General features: G+C 41.0%; 1 protein-coding gene across 2 annotated transcripts; it reads right to left on the reverse strand.

Annotated features, from left to right (window-relative positions):
• Nucleotides 1-12: 12 nt before the first annotated feature.
• Nucleotides 13-21,392, reverse strand: ripor1 (RHO family interacting cell polarization regulator 1). 2 transcript variants are annotated; one of them, XM_088992570.1, is made up of 17 exons: nucleotides 21,250-21,392; nucleotides 15,528-15,603; nucleotides 15,303-15,436; nucleotides 15,155-15,233; nucleotides 15,035-15,058; nucleotides 12,887-12,940; nucleotides 12,644-12,793; nucleotides 12,500-12,563; nucleotides 12,380-12,423; nucleotides 11,600-11,725; nucleotides 10,857-11,005; nucleotides 10,676-10,784; nucleotides 6,816-7,358; nucleotides 4,441-4,895; nucleotides 3,212-3,302; nucleotides 2,550-2,643; nucleotides 13-955 (listed from the first exon to the last, which is right to left on the reverse strand). In XM_088992570.1, the coding sequence occupies exons 3-17, from the start codon at nucleotides 15,392-15,394 to the stop codon at nucleotides 942-944; spliced, it is 2,088 nt and encodes a 695-aa protein (XP_088848696.1). In that variant the 5' UTR covers nucleotides 15,395-15,436; nucleotides 15,528-15,603; nucleotides 21,250-21,392; the 3' UTR covers nucleotides 13-941. The 2 variants fall into 2 exon arrangements, with proteins under 2 accessions (XP_088848696.1, XP_088848695.1); XM_088992569.1 differs by having other exon boundaries at nucleotides 13-960.
• Between the last annotated feature and the right edge of the window lie 244 nt (nucleotides 21,393-21,636).

Consider the following 21,636-nt stretch of genomic DNA (forward strand, 5'->3'; position numbering starts at 1 on the left):
GGAATCGGAATGTTTGTTTTAAAGAAAACTTTTATAAAGTTTGAACATTTCTGAACATAAAACATTTCAGGACAGATACAATTCTTTATATGAAACAGTACATATCTCTTAAAGTGAACATTCTTAAAGGTAATTCCAAAATAAACACTGAAACATTTGCCTGTTCACCCCCCTTTTTTTACAACCTTAATATCTGTCACTTGAGGCACTTTCTGAATGAAGAGGCTTTTTTATAAGACGAAAAAGAAATGCAGAGACATGGTGGCGCTCCACTGAGGCTGGAATTTGTACACGTTTAAATGAATCAGTTAAGCCTTGTACAACAGACATGCTGGCAGTGTGAGGCAGGTACACTCATGCAGGTTTAAATATCATTTTACACCGCATATTGCATCAGTTTCAAACAATCTTGTCAAATGTACATATGTATCCCGAAAACGCTTAGTCATAAGGCATTTCAAGTCCTGTTGTAGCTTAAAAGACAATTTCAAACGACTAGTATACGTTAGAGCGCCGTGGAAATGACCAAAAGGAGCTTCACTTGCTGGAAAACACTGCAAAAAGTGCCCAGTCTCATCAGTACTGCAAATGCTGAACTGGCCCCAGTCAGTGATGGTAAGAAAAAAAAGGCAACATCTTTGTGTTGTTTCATCACTTAAAAGTAAACCGAGCCTGCTCTTAGTGGATTATTTTGAAACAAAGTGGTACGACTGCAGGCCACACAAGGCCTTTGAAAGACTGAGGACTTTGGAAAATGAAGAAATGTGTTTGTGGTTCTTGGTCAGAACAAGGCGAATGTGTGCACAAACTCTGAAGTAATGGAAGAGCTCGCTTGTCGACTTGGCAATGAGCACATTTGGACAAGAATGGAAAAGACCAATTAGAACACAGTGGTGGCCAAGTGACTGGGAGTCGGGGGACGCTCCGCCTCCTCCTGAACATCATGTGACGTCTCCTGCTCTGGAAGATTTGAGTCAAAGAAACCAAAAGCACAAGTTGAGCTATTTTTGTTTCCACGAAAAAAAAAAAAAAAAAAAAAAAAAATCGCACGATTGTGCCATGTGAACCTCTCTTGTCGAGGATGTTGCGCATACAGTGATACCTCGGTTTACGAACCCCTTGGCTTACGAACTTTTCGGTATACGAACGTTACATTTCTGAAAATTTTACCTTGGCGTACGAACTATTTATCAGGATACACACGGACCTGCCACAATGAGTGATGTGTCGTTCGCAAACGAGCCTGTTCCCCTAATAAGAAAATGGTGGCCAACTGTTTTGTCCTCTATTCCCCACGCACAGTCTTCGGTTAAAGCCACGTGATTGGTCAAGAATGCAGCGGGGAGGGGGGGGGGTTAAACATTAAAGAGACAGGCAGACGACAGAGTGAGAGTGAGAAAACATACACAAAACGACAGAGCTTGAAACAAAAAAGTGAGAAAAAAAACAAAGTGAAATGGTGAGAAAATGGATAGAAAACACTGCAATTTGGACTCATTTCAACTTTGATAGTTCAAAAGCAGAGTGTAGACTGCAAGGTTAAAATATCCCATCAATCAGGCTCCACAAACAACCCGCACAAGTCATCTGTATACTTGATGCAAAAAGCTATCAACCCAGATAAACAGAACACAATTGATGAGGAACTAGACACAATTATCACAGAGAACGCACCTACAAGGGAGCATTCCTCAAGATGGTGAAAGAAGGTTACGTTCCTCATCAAGTGTTTAATGCTGAGGAAACCGGACACTCCATTCCATCAAGCCATCAACGACCATCACAAAGGTCAATAAAATGACTATTATACAGTACAGTTTATTTCTTTAATTATAATACCACAGCACATTTATTATACATAAAAGAAGGTATTTTGTGTAGGTTTAAGGCTTAGAAAATTAGAAAGTGGAAAATTATGTTTTATGGGGACCTGGAAACGGATTATTCTCATTTTAATGGTTTCCTATGGGAAATTAATTTTTGGGATACACTTCGCCTTACACACTCTGTCTGGGAACCAATTAAGTTTGTAAGCCAAAGTATCACTGTATATTGATTTGTGCAGCACGTTGTTTGGCTATACAGTACCGTATTTTCCGGAGTATAAGGCGCATCCCAAATGAATGGTGTATTTTCAAACTTTTTCCATATGTAAGGCGCACCAGAGTATAAGGCGCACCTTCAATGAGTGAAAAAAAGTTCTCCAAATATAATATATAAATAGATATAAGTTTTTCAAATATAAAGCACACCACATAAGGCGCGACAGTAGAGGCTGGGGTTACGCAGCACTTCTTCTACTAAGGAAAACTTAGTAAAAAATTCGTGGCTTCTGTCGGTTGCAGCGAGACCTGGTTTGGCTCAACATTACTTCACATAAAATACGCACCTGCTTATAAGGCACAGGGTCATCTTTGGAAGAAAATCAGTGCTTTTGGGTGCGCCTTATACACCGAAAAATACGTTACTTACCAAATACAAGTAGATTGGATTTGATATTCGCGGGCATAAGCAAGGTGGGCATTCTGTCAGGAGCTCCTCCCACTTACCGTGTTGCTCTTTGCCCCTTTCCTCACAGCGCCCCTCCTCCTCCGCAGGTAGTTGCACCTGACTCAAATCCTGCTCCTCTTCTCCACTCGACTCCTGATGGAAACATATTGGCAGTGTTTCAAATAACGTCTGCAGGGTGGCCCGGGGCGTACAACTTTTACGTCGGGCGTACAACTTTCAAAACGATTGGCTGCCGGTGCAGAGTATGCAAATGCCTGTTTCGTGCTTCGGACTGTACCGTGACTGAAAAGTGTACTTGAGAGTTTTGAAAGGCGCTTAGAAAGAGGAGTCCACGTGGCTTTTAAGCAGACGACGCAACGCAAAGATTGCATTGTGCACCATGACGAAAAACAACAACTGGAGCAAAATCTTCAGCAAGGGATATTTGCCATAAATTAAGCAAGGGAGCTTTTGTGGTAGGTACTTCCATAATTAAAAAAATCCTTTATATTTCGCAACAAAATGTTTGTTTCTTTGCGATGAATCCTCTTACTGTGTTTCAAGTTGTGAAAAATGGGGCAGGCAACTTTTCAGAGTTGTTTGCCCGGGTGTCCGCTAACTTTTGGTCATGAGTTTCGGACACTGATATTGGGTTTAAATTTTTTCGGAATATACGTTGACACTGAGAAAGTGAACTTGGTTGGTCAGCCTTGCAGTGCACCTGCGATTCGGAGGCGCGGTCTTCGTCAGAATTCCGAAATCCTTCCGGAGCCTCCATGAGGAACTCCAACACGTCTCCTGTCTCTTCATCACTATCGGCACAAAATACGGAAAATCGCGGGAAAAATGAGTTTGAAATTTCAATACTGTTTAAATTACTTCCAGTCAAGCTCATCAGTCCAACACAGTGCCACCTCCACCCCTTCCATTATTTTATTCGTATCATCCACATACAGTCACATTTTAATTTGATCAAATAATTCCACTGTGAAAAAAAATGAACGGAATATGGTTTCATGTACAGTAAAGTCTCGTTATATCGATATCGGATATATCGATAGTCCCGGTTATATCGATACTATTTCTATGCACGCACGGAGAAAATTTCATGCAAACAGGGTCGGATATATCGATAGTCCCGGTTATATCGATATTTTTTCGGACTCCCTTGAATATCGATATAACGAGACTTTACTGTATTTGTAAAATAGTTTCATACAAAAATAATTATTTTGTCGAATTTTTAACTCATTCACTGTCAGACGATGTACAAAAATGTGTCAATTCCAGTGCCAGGGTTTTTGTCATTTTCCCTCAAATTGCAGAACCCCCAGAATATTGAGTTTTAGGACGACATAAACATTCAATGCAGCGTAACAAACCTTAGACGCTCTTCTTTCATCAGAAAAAAACAACGTTTTTCCTAAGTTAAATGGGTCTGGAGTTATCAGAGTTTGAAATGGGGCGGCTGTCCAAAAGGCAAATGTTACCCTTCGTGGGAAGGAAAACATTGACAGAAGTCTGACCAGCGCTTTATCGGCACCCCACGCAAGAAAAACCAAAACCCGAACATATTCAGGAATGGCGCACCACGTCATATTTTCAATTCCCTAATGAATTCGGGAATGGCAGTGAATGATTTAATAATATATTATTAGTATACATTTTTTTACTGTGATTTTTTTTTACCAGTGGTCTATTATCCTCTGAAAAATCCATGTGTTCTTTGACACTGCCGTGCGGGATTTTGTGTCCAAGGAACGAGTTTATTGAAGTGATGGGGGGTGCTTGATTTAGTCACGGCGAAGGCTCGTGTTACAAAAACAAAAAAGAAAATACTTTTGCGCCATCTTTTGGTAATTAAAAACCCTTTTGTTGATTACTCTCCAATTTTCACGATTGGCAGAAGTGCTCTGTCACTCTTCCCTGTACTTAAAGGAAAACACAAACCTTTCTCCAGAGTCCAAGATTTCTTTGGTCTCTTTCTTCTCATCTTCCTCCGCTTCCTCCTTCTCTGCCTTCTCCTCATCTATGTTGTCTTCTTGTTGACTCTTGTTTTGATCTTGGCCAGGCTCTTCCTGGCCTTCTTGCTTTGCTCGTGTGTGTTCCTCTTGAGGCTCCTCCTCCTTTTGTTGCTCCTCTTCCTCTTGATGCTGCTCTTCCGTTGGCTTCTCATTGTCTTCATGCAAGTCATCCATCTCTTGCTGGACAACCACTTCTTGATGCTCAGCCTGTTCCTTCTCCTCCTCTGCCTCTTCCTCCTCCTCCCTTTCCTCCTTTTCCTCCTCCACCTCTTCCTCCGCTTCTAACTCCTCCTCCTCCAAGTCTGAGCAATTGAGGAAGTCAAAACTCTCAAGAGCAGTCTCCACTTCCTGATTGAAACTAGAAGAAGTGGGAAAAGGGACCTGGGAGAAAAGCAGAATCATTAACACTTCAACTACTTGCTTGACCAATCAGTAACAAATGATCATTTTCGGATAATTGCAAATAATTAATTCTAAATACAGTGATACCTCGGTTTACGAAGCCCTTGGCTTATGAACTTTGCGGTTTACGAACGTTAAATTCATGAAGAATTTACCTTGGCATACAAACTTTTTTTGGGATACACACAGAGCTGCCTCAATAAGTGGTGTGTCCTTTGCGAACGAGCCTGTTCTTCTAACAACAAAATGGCAGCCGACTGTTTTTGTCCTCTATTCCCCGCCCCCAGTCTTCGGTTAAAGCCACGTGATTAGTCAAGAACGCAGCAGTGAGGGGTCGGGGTTACAGACAGAGAGAGACAGAGAGAGAGTGAGGCCGTTAAACCTTAAAGAGACAGGCAGACGACAAAGAGAGTAGAGAGTAGAAAATTATGTTTTATGTGGACCTGGGAACGGATTATACTCATTTTAATGGTTTCCTATGAGAAATTAATTTTTGGGATTGACGTTTCTCACCTTACACACTCTGACTGGGAACCAATTAAGTTCGTAAGCCAAGCTATCACCGTATATTGATTTGTGCAGCACGTTGTTTGGCTATACAGTACCGTATTTTCCGGTGTATGAGGCACCCCGGAGTATAAGGCGCATCCCCAATGAATGGTGTATTTTCAAACTTTTTACATATATAAGGCACACCAGAGTATAAGACGCACCTTCTGTCTGGGAACCAATTAATTTCGTAAGCCAAGGTATCACTGTATCGTTAAGGTTTATATAAGTATGTTTAATGCATGTATAAGTAACATGTATTGGTGTATGAATACATCAATCATTGGGGGTGCGCCTTATACTCCGGTGTGCCTCATACACCAGAAAATACGGTATATCTATTTGAAATAAAACCTGATGTTTGATAAGTGGTTGGGCCTTCTGTATTTTATTATTGTCATGATGGTGGCGCTCGGAATGCCAAATTAATTAAGTGTGAAATTTTGTGTAAGATGTCTGAAAAACAAAGGCAAAATGGAAATATGTTCTTTTTATGCATTTTAAGGGACAACCGACGCCTCCGGACAAGTTGTGTCCATAATTTGTAAAATCGCTTCGAATGACTTCTACCGAGCGTGTTTTACAAAGATTCCACTGCATATAGCTATACTTTACGTTTTAAGACTCGCGCTGAATATTCAGGAAGTCTTGTTTTTTAGTTGGTGACGATTCCTGACGTCACATCACGGAAGGAACGCCCCTGACCGAGAAAGGACACACAATGCATTTTGCGGTACTTTGTTTGGTCTGAAAACTGTGTGTTGATCCGTGTTAATGGCGAAATAAGAAGGAAAACACATACATAATGCGATGGTGTATCTTTGTGTGTTGCACTGAGACAACTATTTGATATTCATTGACAAAAATTCCCAGGAGACAAATCAGCCCATTTCCACGAAGCTTTGTCACCATCCCCAGCATTTTTTGGGACACGGAATAAATTATTTAATCGATTGCAAACAGTGCTGGCTGATTTCCGCTTCAGAACTATTTGAATCATATTCATAACTGGATGTGTAACAAGAAAGCATATTCTCCGAATCTGAAGCCATTGTTTTGATTTTTCAGCAATGCAAGAAGTTTTGGCGTGACGTCACAAACTGGGGGCGGGACCTTCTGAAATTGGCCACTTCCAGGATCAATTTGAAGTAGTTTTTAGACACTTTAAGTCATTTTTATTGGTGTTTTGCATTTGACAAAAAATATAATCTGGCGTGTTTTGGGTATTTTAGATGCTATAAAACGTTTTCCTGATGTCAGTTAAGAAACAAAAAAGTGGTGTCGGTTGTCCTTTAAGGGGTTTAAAGGCTGGACTATAGAAATAGTGAATAAACACAAGCATCAACTTACAGTTGGAGCTTCAACAGAATGTTTTAAATCCTGATCTGTCGGGCTTGGTCCTTCAGCTTCTGCGGTCCCTGCTCTGGTCAGGATTGTCGAATTCTCTGGTGGGTCTTTGCCCGGAGAGTCGTCCGTCCTCTCTATCGACTCGGCAGCCGTGGAGGAAACGTCGGAGCACGAGCAGCTCAGCTCCGTCGAGGTTTCCAGAAGCTCGGACGATTGGACGGACAGCCTATCCATCACAGTACATTCCGTGCCAGTCACACCGACTCGGCTACGAGAGGATGACGTCTGAGGGTGGCCGTTATGCACCGAATCTCTTGGGGAGAAAACCTCGCCCGCTTCGCTCTCGTCCTCCTCCTGATTGGATGACAAGGATGGCGTCGAAGCGCTGGACTTGTGCGGTGCATGGACGCCGGTATGCAGTACGTTGGAGGCCGACAACCTTTGAGCGTGGTGGGCCAGGGCTGGACTGGACGAGTCGTCGGAGGACTCGGAGGAGTTGGACCAGACGGTACCGTTGTCGAGCTCTCCTTGTCGTTTCAGCAGAGACTGCAGAAAATAAGAGAGTGAGATGAGGAAAATCAACAACTGATGTGAGGTCATTACACAAATATACCCGAATTAAGGCTGAACAATTAAATCGAACGCAAATCGACACTGTGTGTTAGGATTGACTGCTTTGTCAAACGGTTTATAATTCCTTCCACCTTATCCCAGTTCCAGCTGTGATAACCAATATTTTAATATTTCAATCCAAATCTGAATCCAAGAGTTGTATTAAAAAAAAACCAATAAGCAACAGATGACACTCAGATGACTTCCCAGGAGGACCCATTTTATCTTCATGTTGAATGACTGGCAAGCTAACGCTAACACATAGGGACAAACCAACATGCTAGGTTTCATTAGTACATTACTATGTAGTTGGGCATTTCTCTGACAGTAATAAAGGTAGAATATTTGCTAGAACACCTGTTTTGCTAGTGATGAAATCCACCGATCAAACAGCTTTAAGAAGGCCCAACTATTATAACAACAAATTAAACAGCGGTTGTCAAAGCTCCTTACAGTCAGGTCTCAAGGTTGCACATGACGGTCATGACCAAGGCTGACAAACGTGGTGTGCAAGTAATGTCCAACGGATATGTTCCATGCGGGATGTGGAACAAATAAGGGCTTTGAAGCCCTTACGGCCACTGCCATTCAGGTCAGGTTAGCCAGATTTATTCAAGCAGCATGCTTAAATCAAGAACAATGAGCACATTTTAGCGCCAGCAGGAAAAAGAAAACAAGTGGAAAGGAGCAAACATCCTAATTTTGCTCTACAGGTCACAAACAAAGGAAATTCACATTGGAAACAAATTAAACCGCAAATTTACAATACTGCACTTGTTATTTTAGCTGTTGTTGTAATCTTCATTGCCAATTTTGTTAGGGCGGTTTAAGATGTTGGTCTGAAAGATGCCTGAATATAAACAGGCTGTATTGTCCCCATTATTACCAAGATTTAAAGTTGTTGATTTTGGTGTGCTTTTTTTTCTGTCTCTGTCTATCTGGCTGTTTTGTGTCGACAAGGGGCCCTTGTTTATGTTCAGTTCATTCAGCAATGATGAAACAGTCTCACAGTACTTTAATTACAATGATATTTGTATCAAATATATTTCCAGGCCTTGAATATAAAACGCTCTATCCACTTTATTGTAGCTTTAGCATATCTATGGAATTTCATAAAACATGGTAGCATTAAGCTTGTGGAATACCCTCAGATTAAACCACACTCTTTGAACATGTTGATCTTCAAAACACAATGTTTAATTCTCTTTTTTTATGTGTCGCTTTTCGAGTGAACTTCAACTGTGACAAAATAAAACTTTCTTATAGGTGGTTGTGAAATACGCCGGTCTCCCATTTTTTGATAGCTAGCAAGTGAGAGCAGGTGCTCAGGAATACTTCAAAATGTATGCCTTAATAATTTGCCCAATTTATATTAAGTGTAGGGGAACCATGGAAAACATGTTTCATAAGATCCCTCATCACAGTGGAATTGTAAGTACCGTATTTTTGGGTGTATAAGGCGCACTGGAGTATATGGCGCACCCCCAATGAATAGTGTATTTTCAAACATTTTCCTGATACATATGCCTTTCCAGCAGTTCATGTATTTTGTTTTTCTACTTTCATTCCTTTCATCACTTTGCTGCTGTGAAATGTAAATTTCTCCACTGCGAGACTAATAAAGGAAAATCCAATCCAATATGATGCACAGGACTATAAGGCACACCTTCAATAAATGACTTATAAGGTGCTACAGTAGAGGTTGAGGTTATGCACTACTTCTTCTACGGGGGGAAATGGAGTCGGTGGCTGCTGACAGTAGTTGTGAGACCTGTTGTGGTTCAATATTACTTCACATATAAGGTGCACCTGTGTTTAAGTCACAGGGTCATCTTTTGAAGAAAATCAAGGCTTTTGGGTGCGCCTTAAACACCGGAAAGTACGGTAGGCTTGGAAATAGGGATGGATACAAAGGATGGCACCAATTGAGCCGACTTTTCTCTATCGTAGGACAGGTACACAACTAGCAATTGTAAATCGAAAACCCCCTTCCATGTATCGAGAAATAAGGGTATGGTTCATATCCAACAGGTCAGTTACACACTATCACTATTGAACTAAAGTCCACCAACACTAAAACTACATTCCACACACCAACTGTGCATGTCTGGATGGGGCGCTTGCATGGCTCAGTGTGCGCTGTAAGGAAGACGTCGTGTCCATCACGCCTCTGACCGCCTCTGTCGGCTGGCGTCTTCGCACGGCGCCCCCGGGAGGTATGCTCTTCAGCGAGGTGAGGAAGAGGAGGAACATATTGGACGGCTACTCAACCACTATTAAACAGCTACACGGGCCGCAGCTCCGCTCATACACGCTTCCACTGTCACACCGCCCGCGGGTGCCATTACTGGCCGCAGGGCTACTTGCGTTACGCACGCCACTTCCACAACCACATGACCTGACACACAGTCCTGTGCGATTATCCTCACACACATCAGTGCTACTGCTACACACAAAGCAGGTGGAGAGCAGCTGAAACAGAACAAGCCGATGAAATGAAAGTAATAGCAAGCCATGATCGAGGCAAAACAGATCAGTGGATATCCTCGCTGGCCACTTTATTAGGTACACTGCTAACAGATGCTAGCTTAATTTTTCAAAAGACACTGAAACCCTCAAACTGAACACTGAAATTCTCAATTAAAAACAAACAAACAAATGAATTTATTAGAACAATAAAAAATTGGGTTCAGAGCATCTTATGCGTGACTGTGATTTATTTTATTGCTTTCAATCAATGGCTGTAGAGTGTATTATTACAGACACGCACGCACACACACAGTACAATGTGGGAAACAACAATGGCTCACATTATAGCTGTGAAAGCATTCTGACAATGGTTAGTTGACTGATTCTCTAACATTTGTGAATTCTGCAACATACAGGAGTTGCAAGACCTGTTGTGGGTTGATATTACTTCACATATAAGGCACACCTACATAGAAGGCGCAGGGCCATCCTTTGAAGAAAATTCAGGCTTTTGGGTGCGCCTTATACACCGGAAAATACGGTAACTTAAATGCCTCAAAATGCACTTTGTAAACATAGTTAAATGCAAAGAAAAACAATAACAAGCATATATTCTAAAGAAAAAAACTGTACTGTAAATACTGTAGTATCTCTGTGTTATATGTTTGCCTTTAAGAAGCATTATTCTGAAGGGATATTTTAAGGTGCATCATATGAAGTGGCCGGCGAGGAAACATGTTTCAATAAAGAATGATGACATGTGAGAGTTCGTGTTGACTCACATAAAACACTTGTTCTCGCATGGAGGGCGTGTCAGGAGGGCTCTGATTGGACAACAGACGTTTGGAAACTGTGCTGCAGGAGGATGTCTGGTCATCCTTATCAAAAGGACTGGAAGAAATATGATTTCATATAGTTACGTTGTGTGACTAAAGGGCGCGTGCATATTGCAAATTTAAATACCTCCATGTGACTTCCAAGTTGAGCTTAACTGTTCCCAGGTCGTTAATATCCACAGCAAGCGTCTGGGGGAGTGGGCAGAACAGGTCGAGCATTTCGCAGGACACGCTACCCACCACCACGTGATTGGCCAGACTCTTCAGCTCTGTCACCTGAAAAGAAAGGCAGCCATGGATGGTGGTTTCAATGTGTGTTTTCCTTCTTTCAATTGGTTATGTAAGAAACTGGATCCAAAATAAAATTGACCCAATGGCAGCAATACATGGACAGTGTTTTCCTGTTATTTTCTGTGTGGCTGTGTGTTACGATTGTCAAATAAAATCACAACCTACATATGTGATGCAATCAGAGATCTGGTGTGTGTGTGTGTGTGTGTGTGTGTGTGTGTGTGTGTGTGCACGTGCGTGAATGCAACGTGTCTTAGTGAAACAGATTATATTTTACATCTATTTTTTTCCTAAGAATTCAAAACACTTAAGAACCATAACATTTTGCACAATTTTTGGAGAGTTTAGAAGTCATGCATATCTTAACACCCAAACTGAAAAGCGATTACGTTTATGATGTCACTAATGTATGGTTGAGACCAAAAGGCCCATGTGAAGTACATAACCAAGCGAATGGAGAATAAGATTACTAATACGTTTCATTTATAAGCACCTTTTAAAATAATATGTCTTCGTTGCAGGAAAACAGAAATTCCTCGGTGGGAGTCGATGTTAAAACACATCCGATGAGGCCTTTACCTTGATGGACAAAAGTTCAGCAACAAGAGGCAGGAAAATATAGTCTTCGCTGTCCCACATCTGTTTGCTGCTGACTTCTACTCGGCCTCGCAGCCTCCAGCGTTGACGCCCGTAGCGCATGAGCACCTGTCGAATCAGGCAATTATTTCACAGCACCTCTCATATTTAATACAACGACCTTGAAATTATAAACCTCAAAATAATGATTGTTGGAGTGGTATAGAGGCTAAATGGACACCATATTGCTCACTATGAGGCGATAGAATGCTTATATTTTGCCAGCCAAAAAGGTGAAAAGGGAAAATTCTGATCTTGGGAGATGTCAATGTCAAGAGCCATCCTGTGATTTGCAGTAGCCAGCTGTCGTATTTAAACTGTTTCTGTCAGTTCTGCTCAACGCACTGGGCTCCAGCACTCTTTTGATGAGCTCTAAATAACAAAATGGCACCTTTGAACAATGCTATGTTTCTGCAGTGCATGCTTGAAAGGTATTTCCAAACGCACGCACAGTTGGGTAACTGGGATTTAGGGGGTGATTCTGACATTGACTGGTTTTGGGCTAGGTTTTTGTCAAATAAATTTCCCTCCCAATGTGACTTTCAGTTCAGAATGACATGGTTTTTTTCTTTTAAAGGATGCCTTTTTGACAGGGGAAATTGATGCTCCAGAGTGACTCATAGTCCAAAAAAAATACTAGAATCTCCGGACATATAAAAATTACAACTTTCTAAAAATGAATACATGCATTGGGTGTGTTTTAATTGTTGATTTTTTTTTCACCTCATATTGGTCACCCGCACAGAGCCGAGCAAAACCAGCAAGACCTACAGCACGAATGAAAAAATATTGCAATGAAAAGAAGGAAGTGAAAGCGATGAGTTCACAAAATGAGTCACTCACCCTTCATCTTGACATGAAATTCTCCCATGTGGCTTTCCAGTTCGCTCTCAAGTGAGCACATGTGCTGCATGCAAAGCAACATGATGGTTAAAATATTTCCCCAAAAATGCAACCCTTTACACTGACTTAGGTTCAGTTACTCACCTCCGTGCATTCCCGAAATCCCCTGCTGGCCTCACTCAAGCTTTCCCTGGCCTCTTTGCTCCCGGTGGCAGAGTTAAAAGCTGCCACCATTTTACTTGCACCATCTCGGAGCCGCCGCTGTATGCAGTAAGCATCGTATAGCTCCTCCACCTACAAGATAAAACGGTTTCACACATACTGAATTGAAATAACCATAACCTGTATAATATATACGTAGTTGGGATTTGAATGATTCGAAATCACCTTGCTGAGATGGAATTCCAAACGTCGCATGAATCTCTCTATGGCTTTAACTTGCTATTAAAAAAAAAAAAAAAAAAAAAAGTAAAATAAGGTCAACTAATAAAGATAATACACAACACCCAGAATCCAACGTGATCTATATAAGAACAGAAGCAAAATGTACACCCCCTTTTTCATGACGCAACCTTACATTAAGGTGCCAATGAGGAAATAGATTTGTGCGAAATGTTATCTACTTAAAGGAGAACTGACGGACAAGTTGTGACCATAATTTATAAAATCACTTCAAATGACTTCTACTGAGCGTATTTTACAAAGATTCTACCGCGTATAGCTATATTTTACGTTTTGAGACTCGAGTTGGTGACGAATCCTGACGTGACGTCACGTCACGTCTGGAACGCCCCTGACCGATAAAGAGACACACATTGCATTTTGGGTACTTTGTTTGGTCTGAAACCTTTGTGTGGATCCATGTTGGTGGCGAAATTAAAGGAAAACACATGAATAACATGATGGGCAATTGTTGTGTGTTGCACCAAGACAACTATTTGATATTCGCTGACACAAATTCCCAGCAGACAAATAAATCAGCCCATTTCCAACGGAGCTTGGGCGCCATCTTCTGCATTTTCTGGGACGCTACATTGCTATCATGACGGCTCGAATTGATATGGGAGGACTCTTTTAATCGATTGCAAACATTTATGCTTTCCTCTTCACAACTATTTGCATCATATTCATAACTGGATGTGTAACAAGAAAGCATATTCTCCGAATCTGAACCCATTGTTTTGATTCTCGAGCAAGGCTAGACATCTTGGCGTGACGTCACGAACTGGGGGCGGGACTTTCTGAAAATCCCCAATTCACAGCTCAATTTGGTGCAGTTTAGCACTTTCAGTCATTTTTATTGGTGTTTTGCATTTGACTAAAAATATCAGCCTGCCTGTTTTGGGTATTTTAGATGCTACAAAACATTTTTCTGATGTCAGTTAGGAAACAAAAAAATGTTGTGGGTTTTCCTTTAAAGGACAACCGACGTCACTTTTTTGTTTCCTAACTGACATCAGAAAAACGTTTTATAGCATCTTAAATACCCAAAACACGCAGTATATTTTTATTCAAATGCAAAACACCAATAAAAATGACTTAAAGTGTCCAAAATCTGCAAAAAAATGAGCTGCGAATTGGGCATTTTCAGAAAGTCCCGCCGCCAGTTCGTGACGTCACGCCAAGACGTCTTGCATTGCTGCAGAATCAAAACAATGGCTTCAGGTTCGGAGAATATGCTTTCTTGTTACACATCCAGTTATGAATATTATTCAAATAGTTCTGAAGAGGAAAGCATACAAGTTTGCAATCGATTAAATAATTTTTCCGTGTCATTTTGAGGCAAACGGGCGGGGGGGAATGTCGCACCCAAAAATGGCGACCAGCTCCCGTGAGGAATGAATCAGCCTGTTTCCACAGGCTGATAAATTCCTTCCATGGAGCTCACCAACTCAAAAACAAGACTTCCTGAATATTCAGCGTGAGTCTTAAAACGTAAAATATAGCTATATGCAGGTGGAATCTTTGTAAAATACGCTCAGTAGAAGTCATTTGAAGCCATTTTACAAATTATGGACACTACTTGCCCGGAGACGTTGGTTGTCCTTTAAATCTCAACCTTTTGCTGATTTTACACTGAGGACAATGCCATGTAAGAAATATTGCTTTGGCGACATCTTCTAGCATCTTGGTGCATTAGGTTGTGAGGAAAATTTTCATTTTGTCAGATCATAGATTACCTAATAGAAAAAGCACTTTGTCACCATTTTGTGGTTTCGATAAACTTTTGGTGTTGATGTCAGTTAGCCGCAGATTTTCCTCAATTGTGGCAGGACTGGGATAAATTGTATTTTGAAACATGACCGTCATTAGAAGCAGCTCTGAGCATTAAGGTGTGTCGAGCCATACCACTGCAAGCCACAATAAGAATATTGCAACATTTGTACCACTGCAAGAGTCTCACTCAAAACTGAGCGTTAGTTTCTTTTGGACAAATTTTCTGATAAAAATCTTGTATTAGATCTTATCACATTATATAAGTGTACTTCACGTTTTGACCAGTTAATGTATACAACAGATGAGTAAGAAACCAACCTTATCCTGTTCATACAAGGACCCCTGCGGAAGAAAATAAAACATTTAGACCAACTAAATTGCATCCAGTCTGGCACGACTCGATAGCAGCGAGACTTGTTTGAATAGGCGGCCTCTCACCAGTCGACCATTTCTCTTGTTTTCTCGGATCTGCTGGCCTAGAGTGTCCAGCTCCAGCTGGTGGACCTGCAAGTACGACCTAAGAACAACCAATAATAAATGGTTTCAAGGATGTTCCAATATTTCTACATACTCAATATCAACTCACTGTAAGCCTCTGCGTAAGGCGGCGTACACCTCATCCAGCCGCTCGGGCTGGGGGGTTTTGGCGGGGGGCAGCTTGGTGGAGCCCGTGAACATCCTGCTTCCTTACAAGGCACGTTTCTTTTGGATCAAACAGCGCTGAGGGAGTGAGCAGCACAGAGCCAATGTTCATTTCTGCTATAAGACTATCATAAAGAAAGCACACGAGAGGAAGAAGGGAGGGTGGTACCTGCCGACTGAAGGGTCCTATGACTACTGGAACATGCTGGCAGGGCCTGTAGCCTTAACGAACCAAAGGACGTGTCCTGTAATGGTGCACAAAGTTGAATCAGAGGCCCTTTCAAGCTCTTCAAAGAGTGGTGTGAAATTCTGGCAACCCATTCACTCATTCACTGCCAGACAATGTGCCAAAATGTGTCCACTGCAGTGCCAGGTTTTTTGTCATTTGAACTCAAGTTGCAGGACCCACAGAATATTGAGTTTTAAGACTACATAAACATTCAATGCAGCGGAAGAAACCTCAGACTCGCTTCTTTCATCAGAAAAAAAAGAGTAAATTCCTAAGTTATATGAGTCTGGAATAATATGAGGTGCAAGTGTGGGCAGCTGTACAAAAGGCAAATGCTGCCCCCTCGTGGAAGGGAAAAACATTGCCAGAGGTCTGGACAGCTCTTTATCAGCACCCCCTGCAATAAAAAACAAAACCAGAACAAATTCGGGAATGGCACTCCACGTCATATTTTCTATTCCTGAATAAATGGCAGTGAATGAGTTACGTTGTAAAAACATTCCAGGAGAATTATATGCAAATTAAGAGTTGCTATAGTTTAGAAAGAACCTGACGAAAAACAACCTTATTTTATGTGAGTACGACGGAACCTTGAATTGCGAGGGCCACGATTTCAAAGTTTTTCCAGTTTCAGGTTGTGGCTTAGTTGATTTTTAGTTTCGTGTTGCGACACAAAATTTGATGAAAGGAAGGCTCCAACAAGTCAGAGATCCAGTGTACAAAACAAAAACAAAAAAACAGAAGCAATCAAGGTACCGTATATGTAGCTGTCTTTGCCATTGCAAATAGGCAAAAACAGCTACATATTTTGCATTAGTGTCTGCTTATGACAAATAAAAATATCCATATACAGTACCTGTACATCCACATACATTAATGATATATACAGGATAAATAAATACAGGTCCTGGAAAAAACATATGGTGCCATCCAAGCAATGTCTTTTTCATGGACACCAACGCTTATTTGAACAAGACAAAGTCAAACCAAGTTCTGCACATCATTGCGGGTGGCTTTGTAGTAAGAGTGCGGGTATGACACTAGCCTGCTTGCAGTCCAGGCCTGTCTCACATTGAAAATGTGTGGCACATTATGAAGCATAAAACAAAAGACCGCGGGTTGCTTAACAGCTGAACTTGTACATCAAAGAAGAATGGAAACAAATTCCAACTACATACCGTCAACTATTTGTGACTTCAGTACCCGAACGCTTACTGAAAAACACAGTGGTAAACATGAGCCTGTCTTTGCTTTGCAAACGTGTTGAAGCCATAAAATATGCTAAAAACAAAGACGTTTATCGGTTTGAATGGGAAATATCTTGTCTTTGTAGTGTATTCAATTGAATATAGATTGAACATGATTTGCAAATCACTGTATTGTGTTTTTGTCATTGGAATTGGGCTTTTAAAAATAGCTGTATAGGAAAGTGATAGAAGACAAAACAGCATTCACTTCCACTCTTGGATCATTTTTTAATTGGCAGAGTCACAACATGACACATTTGCGGCGACCACAGTGGCCACCATGCTGTCGGCTTCAGATTGTCTTCCTTCTATACTCTTACAGCAACTTCCCTCCCACCTCCACATCCACATCCACATGCAGTTGCCGAGAGCAGGAAGTCTCCTAGAGGCTTTTATACAGGAAATTCTACACAGACGCTTAGCCAGAGAATATAAAAAACTACTCCAGAAATGTGGGTGAGTGGGTTTACACACACACAGAAAAAAGAAGAATCCCTCTGGAATTACGGTATAGAAAAACGTGCAGAATAGCGTGATCAGGGTTACTACAGGTGGAGGGTTGTGCCTGAGATAAACTAGTCACAAAAGAGATTATAGTCTTTGACTTAAATCTATCAAGCAAGAACCAAACCCACATCAACTTCTGGATTCTGTGCATGAACGAGGGCCTTCAAGCAACTGGTGGTTGTTCTGCATTTTTTTTAACTCCCACTCACAACCACAAACATTTAAAAACACATATGCTAAATTCAAAACAAAATCCTTCACCTTCCACTGTTCACACACAAACATTGATTGTCAGATAAATCTGTTAACGCAATTGTATCTTTTCTACTCAAGAAGGAGGCGGAGGCGGGGAGGCCTCAGTGACAAAACACTAATCTTGGCGATATACTGGCAGGATTAACAGGAGGGGGTCCGGGATTGGGTTTAAAAATAAAAAGTTGGAAAGATGCCATATGCTACCATGTGATACCTTTGAGACAACAAAACTAAGGAACACTTTTGACACTCTTAGGCAAACATCAGATTTTGAGTACAAACTAATACGTGCGCGCACACACACACAAATGTACATACAATTGCAAGAATCACACACTGAGGGTTTTCCTCTCAATTTGATGATCTTTTATCCCTTTCCCTACATTACAGATCATTAGCTGCATTAATCCTCTTCAAGCAAAGGGGTGTGAAAACAAAGAGGACACTGTTTGAAAGCACCTCACAAGACTGGAGTCTTGAAAACGTCACGCACAAGCACACAGTGCTTTGGCTCGTTTGAACCGACATATTACATATTAATGACAATGTTCTAAAATCTATTATAGGAGTTGTATATTTAAAAGTCTGAAAGGAAAGTCAACATCAATATCTTGGCTGTTTTTGGAATTAACTTTTTTGCAACTCCAAACCATAACCATAGAGATTATTTTTTTTTATACAGTGAAATATATTGTTGGTCAAATGAAAACATTGTTTAACAATACTCAGATGCACCAAAATGAACGCATGGTTGCCATGTAGTCACTGCGTCCTGATCCTTTCTTCAATCAATCCTTTAGAGTCCAGGTGTCGGGAGCCCATGGCTCTTTTGATGATTGCATCTGGCTCGCCGAAAAAACTAAATACATATTCACATTTTTTGCTGTTCATTTCCTGTTTGGGCGGCAGTTGACGGAAAGCACAATTTTGATTGGATGACACTGACCTATGGCTGTTGATGTCAAAACAGGTAAACGCCCCCTTTTAAATAAGCCTGACGAGTAAAAAAAATGATGAGTATCGTACAGTTTGGGTTGAATGGACGCAATTAATTGTTCGTTGTAGAGAGAAAAAGTTCTGCCGTGATTCTTATTTGCAATGAAACAATACCATGAATGAAACAGTTGAATATCAGTGGCACTTTGACAAGCCCCATGCTAACCTTAGCATCAATATACTTGTGTGAGAGACAGCTGAAAGCAAGCCTGCAAGTTAATGAGCAGTGTGCAGGCTAGCTAGCAGTAGCTTCGTCTATGGACCCGGCAAGTTGACTTTCATTCCGATCATTTGGCTGGATCTTTACCAATCACGGAAAAACATTCATGGTATTGGTGAGTACTATCACAAAGTTATTTTAAATAATACATTCTGACATTTTGTTGAAAAGTGGCCGCGCGTGTGTGTGTGTGTGTGTGTGTGTGTGTGTGTGTGTGTGTGTGTGTGTGTGTGTGTGTGTGTGTGTGTGTGTGTGTGTGCGTGCGTGTGTGTGTGTGTGTGTGCATGCGTGTCTCTCGCTGCAAAACATTTCTAAATGTTTTACTTTTATGGCTCTCTTAGTCAAAAAGGTTCCAGACCACTGCTTTAGACCTATATGAAAGAATGTCAAAGTACAGTTGAGTTATTTTTAATATTGATACTCGTTAGATTTCCATTCATCTTTAATTAGTACATGCAATATTTTTACATAATCATTTAGGTAGTTTTCTGAGTTGAAAGCATTGTATTATCAGTCATCTTCTAGTTACCGATATTTTGTGTGAATAGTAGTATTGAAAGTAATGGAATGCATTTGTTATGACCCAGAAGAGGGGATCGCCAACCTTTTTGAAACTGAAGGCTACTTGTTCATTGATTAATGTGAAGGGCTATAAATGACAGTCATCAATGTAAAGACACGTTAATGATTTCTCGCAATGAGGACACCGATTCGCTGTGGCGAGCCCTGAAGGGAAAAGCCAAAAGGAAAAGAAGAATGATCAACTCGGATTGAGCAAGGTATCAAACAGATAAATATGAAAATGCAAAACTTTATTTTAGTCACCAATGGAGTAGCGGTACAATCGTCTGAATCACGTGCAGTCAGCATGGGAACGGTTTCCACCCGATGATAGTGTGGATCTGGGTGTGAATGGTTGTTCATCTCTATATGTGACTGATTGGCGACCAGTTCAGGGTGCAGTCGGCTTTTCGCCCAAAGTCTGCTAGGATAAGCTGCACAACCGTCCCATCTGCTGTCTGACCTCCCACTACATCCCTGTATATAGGTAAGTGGTGTTGAAAATGGATGGACGGATGAAAACGTTATTGAAAAAAAAAGAAATCTCAGCAGTTCAAGGTTATATTTAGAGTGGTCTCATGGGCTATTCATGTGGTCCTTGATGACATCTGACCAACAGCTTAATGTTGACTAAATTCAAAAGCTGTAAAATCAAGAAATGCCATGTTACTGTGACTTGCAGTGACTTGTTTTGTCCTATATATGGCACATTAAAATTGTATTATTGTACTTTCAAAGGTACATTATCTATTATAAAATAAGCAGTCCTAACAGTTAGGCAGGCACTACAAAAAAAACACAAATAATATTTTTTAATTAAAAAAACGCATTCCTGAATGGATCTCCTCTAATATATACGTTAAATGTTATCTTGCCAAAAGCTCACAGACTGTTGAGATAGGCTCTAGCACGTCATCGACCCTTGTGATCATAAGTTCTCTAATTGTTCATTCCACTCCATACCTCTGCACTGTGAGGTCGATGGGATTTGTCCACTGGTCCACCTTAATAATATTTAATCAATCACACGACTTAAATAATATAGATAAAAGTTACCAGTTCTTCAAGCTGAAATGCAAATGCATTGAATTTAAACGTTAAATACAACTGTACTGTTCAATAGGACTCCTATACCGCACTTTGATAATCACAGAGTTAGATAAAAACTTGAGAGTACACACTTCATACACCTACTTGATTTGACAATTTAGTTACATTGAGTAAAACTCTTGGAATGTGTCATAATTTAACATAAATTCAACTAGAAACACGCACAATGGACAACTGCAAGCCTTAATTGTGACGCCAGCATCTTAAAATGGCAGTCAAACAATAACAATGACTTGTTTTCTTCCGCTGTTCTGCTAAAGCTAGCTCGATTGGTGTAATCCAGCCTGCTGAGTCAATTTCTCAGAGAAAGCAGTGACGATGAGTTGCGGCGTCGCGATAAAAAACTCAACCTCCTCTTTTCGAGTTTAGCGGATTAGCTCACCCAGCGGCAACGGGCCATGTTGTCGGATAAACGGAGTCGCATCGCCACCGGGGCCGCTTCACTTCGTTCTCGGCGGAAGATGGAGAGTAGTCCCCGAGCAGCGAAAAATTTCGAAACCAGATTTACATTCCACGTACTAGAAACAAGTCACTTCCTTTACACCTAAATAATCGCTCGTGGAGGAATAAACACAAGCGCGTCTGGAGCGAGAAAGCCAAAAAAGAGAAGAGCGAGAAAGCCAAAAAAGAGAAAAAGAATAACGACGCGCTGGAGGGTATCAGTCGGACAACATCCCAGAAAAGCTACTTGGCGTCGCCCGTGGAGAGAAATCTTAAACGGGCGCCTTGTTTGTGACCTTGGTGCTTAAAACAGACTTCCTCCTACCTCTCTTTGGAAGTCCAACTGGCCGGGAAGTTTGGCTGCAATCCCATGGCCAAAACGATGCGTCTCCACACACTTCTCCAGAGTTATGCTGGGCGCTGTCCTTCTCCTCGATTTCGCTGTTTTTTGTGTCCACGCAGTGGAGCAGTCGCCAAAAATCGACTTCCTGTTGATCACTTCAAAACAAAAGCTTCTCATGACCACCCACACAATATTTGCTTGTTATTGTTTTTTTTTTTTAATTATAATGTGAATTAAAGGACAACCGATATCACACTTTGTTTCCTAACTGACATCAGAAAAACGTTTTATAGCATCTAAAATACCCAAAACACGCAGGCGGATATTTTTAGTCAAATGCAAAACACCAATCAAAATGACAGTGTCCAA

The sequence above is a fragment of the Hippocampus bargibanti genome, linkage group LG03, assembly GCF_051943395.1.
Source record: "Hippocampus bargibanti isolate YZ-2025 linkage group LG03, ASM5194339v1, whole genome shotgun sequence".
Taxonomy (NCBI): Eukaryota; Metazoa; Chordata; class Actinopteri; order Syngnathiformes; family Syngnathidae; genus Hippocampus; species Hippocampus bargibanti.

What these genes read in the sequence shown, in the direction of transcription:
- ripor1 (XM_088992569.1), bottom strand. Translation starts at nt 15,394, where the DNA reads ATGTTCACGGGCTCCACCAAGCTGCCCCCCGCCAAAACCCCCCAGCCC. An exon ending in GCCTTACGCAGAGGCTTACA is followed by an intron (nt 15,234 to 15,302) that starts GTGAGTTGATAT and finishes GGTTGTTCTTAG; the next exon opens with GTCGTACTTGCAGGTCCACC. An exon ending in TGGAATTCCATCTCAGCAAG is followed by an intron (nt 12,794 to 12,886) that starts GTGATTTCGAAT and finishes TTTATCTTGTAG; the next exon opens with GTGGAGGAGCTATACGATGC.